The sequence below is a fragment of the Penaeus monodon genome, chromosome 24 (genome assembly GCF_015228065.2).
Source record: "Penaeus monodon isolate SGIC_2016 chromosome 24, NSTDA_Pmon_1, whole genome shotgun sequence".
Lineage (NCBI taxonomy): Eukaryota > Metazoa > Arthropoda > Malacostraca > Decapoda > Penaeidae > Penaeus > Penaeus monodon.
Window position 1 is genome coordinate 27,295,932 of NC_051409.1, and position 773 is coordinate 27,296,704.

General features: G+C 47.5%; 1 protein-coding gene across 1 annotated transcript in view; it reads left to right on the top strand.

Annotated features, from left to right (window-relative positions):
- The window catches only part of LOC119588702, a 103,718-nt gene that overhangs the window by 65,333 nt on the left and 37,612 nt on the right, over positions 1-773 (top strand). Inside the window, 1 exon segment of the mRNA XM_037937340.1 lies at positions 380-482. Coding sequence (XP_037793268.1) covers positions 380-482 — 103 coding nt within the window.

The following is a 773-nucleotide window of genomic DNA, read 5'->3' on the forward strand; positions in this document are numbered from 1 at the left end:
CCTTTGTATGTATGTGAATTTGCGATGAGAGGAATGGTCTACTAGTAGTGACGAGGTTGAAGAAAGACAAAAAAAGTTACATGGTAAAGATGAGGGAAGTAAAAGTACTACGATGATGGACATAATGATTATGCAAAATTTGGCACGCAAAATTATTCAGCTAATTATACAGATACAGTTGCTGATGATGAATATCATGCATTCCATATTACCGTTTCGTAAAACATTCAACATTTTTTTGGAGAGACGTCGGAATGAGTTCCCATTGCAATTATCGCTATCACCCTTGCAAATTGGACTTGCTGTTTTATAGGTTTGACAACGACCTAACGACCTTACACTACATTTACCGGTTGTTGTTTTTTGTCCTACTTACCAGGTCCTGATAGAGCAACTAGGGGACGATGCCCTTGGGGATGTGGAGGGACACCCTGCCAGGCGGCCCTCCAAACCACGATCCATCGAGAGACTTAGGATAGAAGGTAAGGCGGCCCTGGGGGAGTGGAAGGCAAAGGGCTAGATGAAGGTAGCGATAGGGAAGGGGAGGGAGCGAGAGGGAAGGGGAGGGAGACGAGAGGGAAGGTGGGGAAGAGACTGGAGGGAGGGAGGATAAGAGAGGAAAAGACGGGAAGAGAGGGAGGGAAGGAGGGGAAGAGAAGTAAAGAAGGGAAGGGGAGGAAAAGAGGGTAACGGGAGAAGGGAGAGGAGGAGGGAGGAGAAAACGAAAGGGAAGGGACGGGGAAGGAGGATAGAAAAGGAGGGAGGTAAGGAGT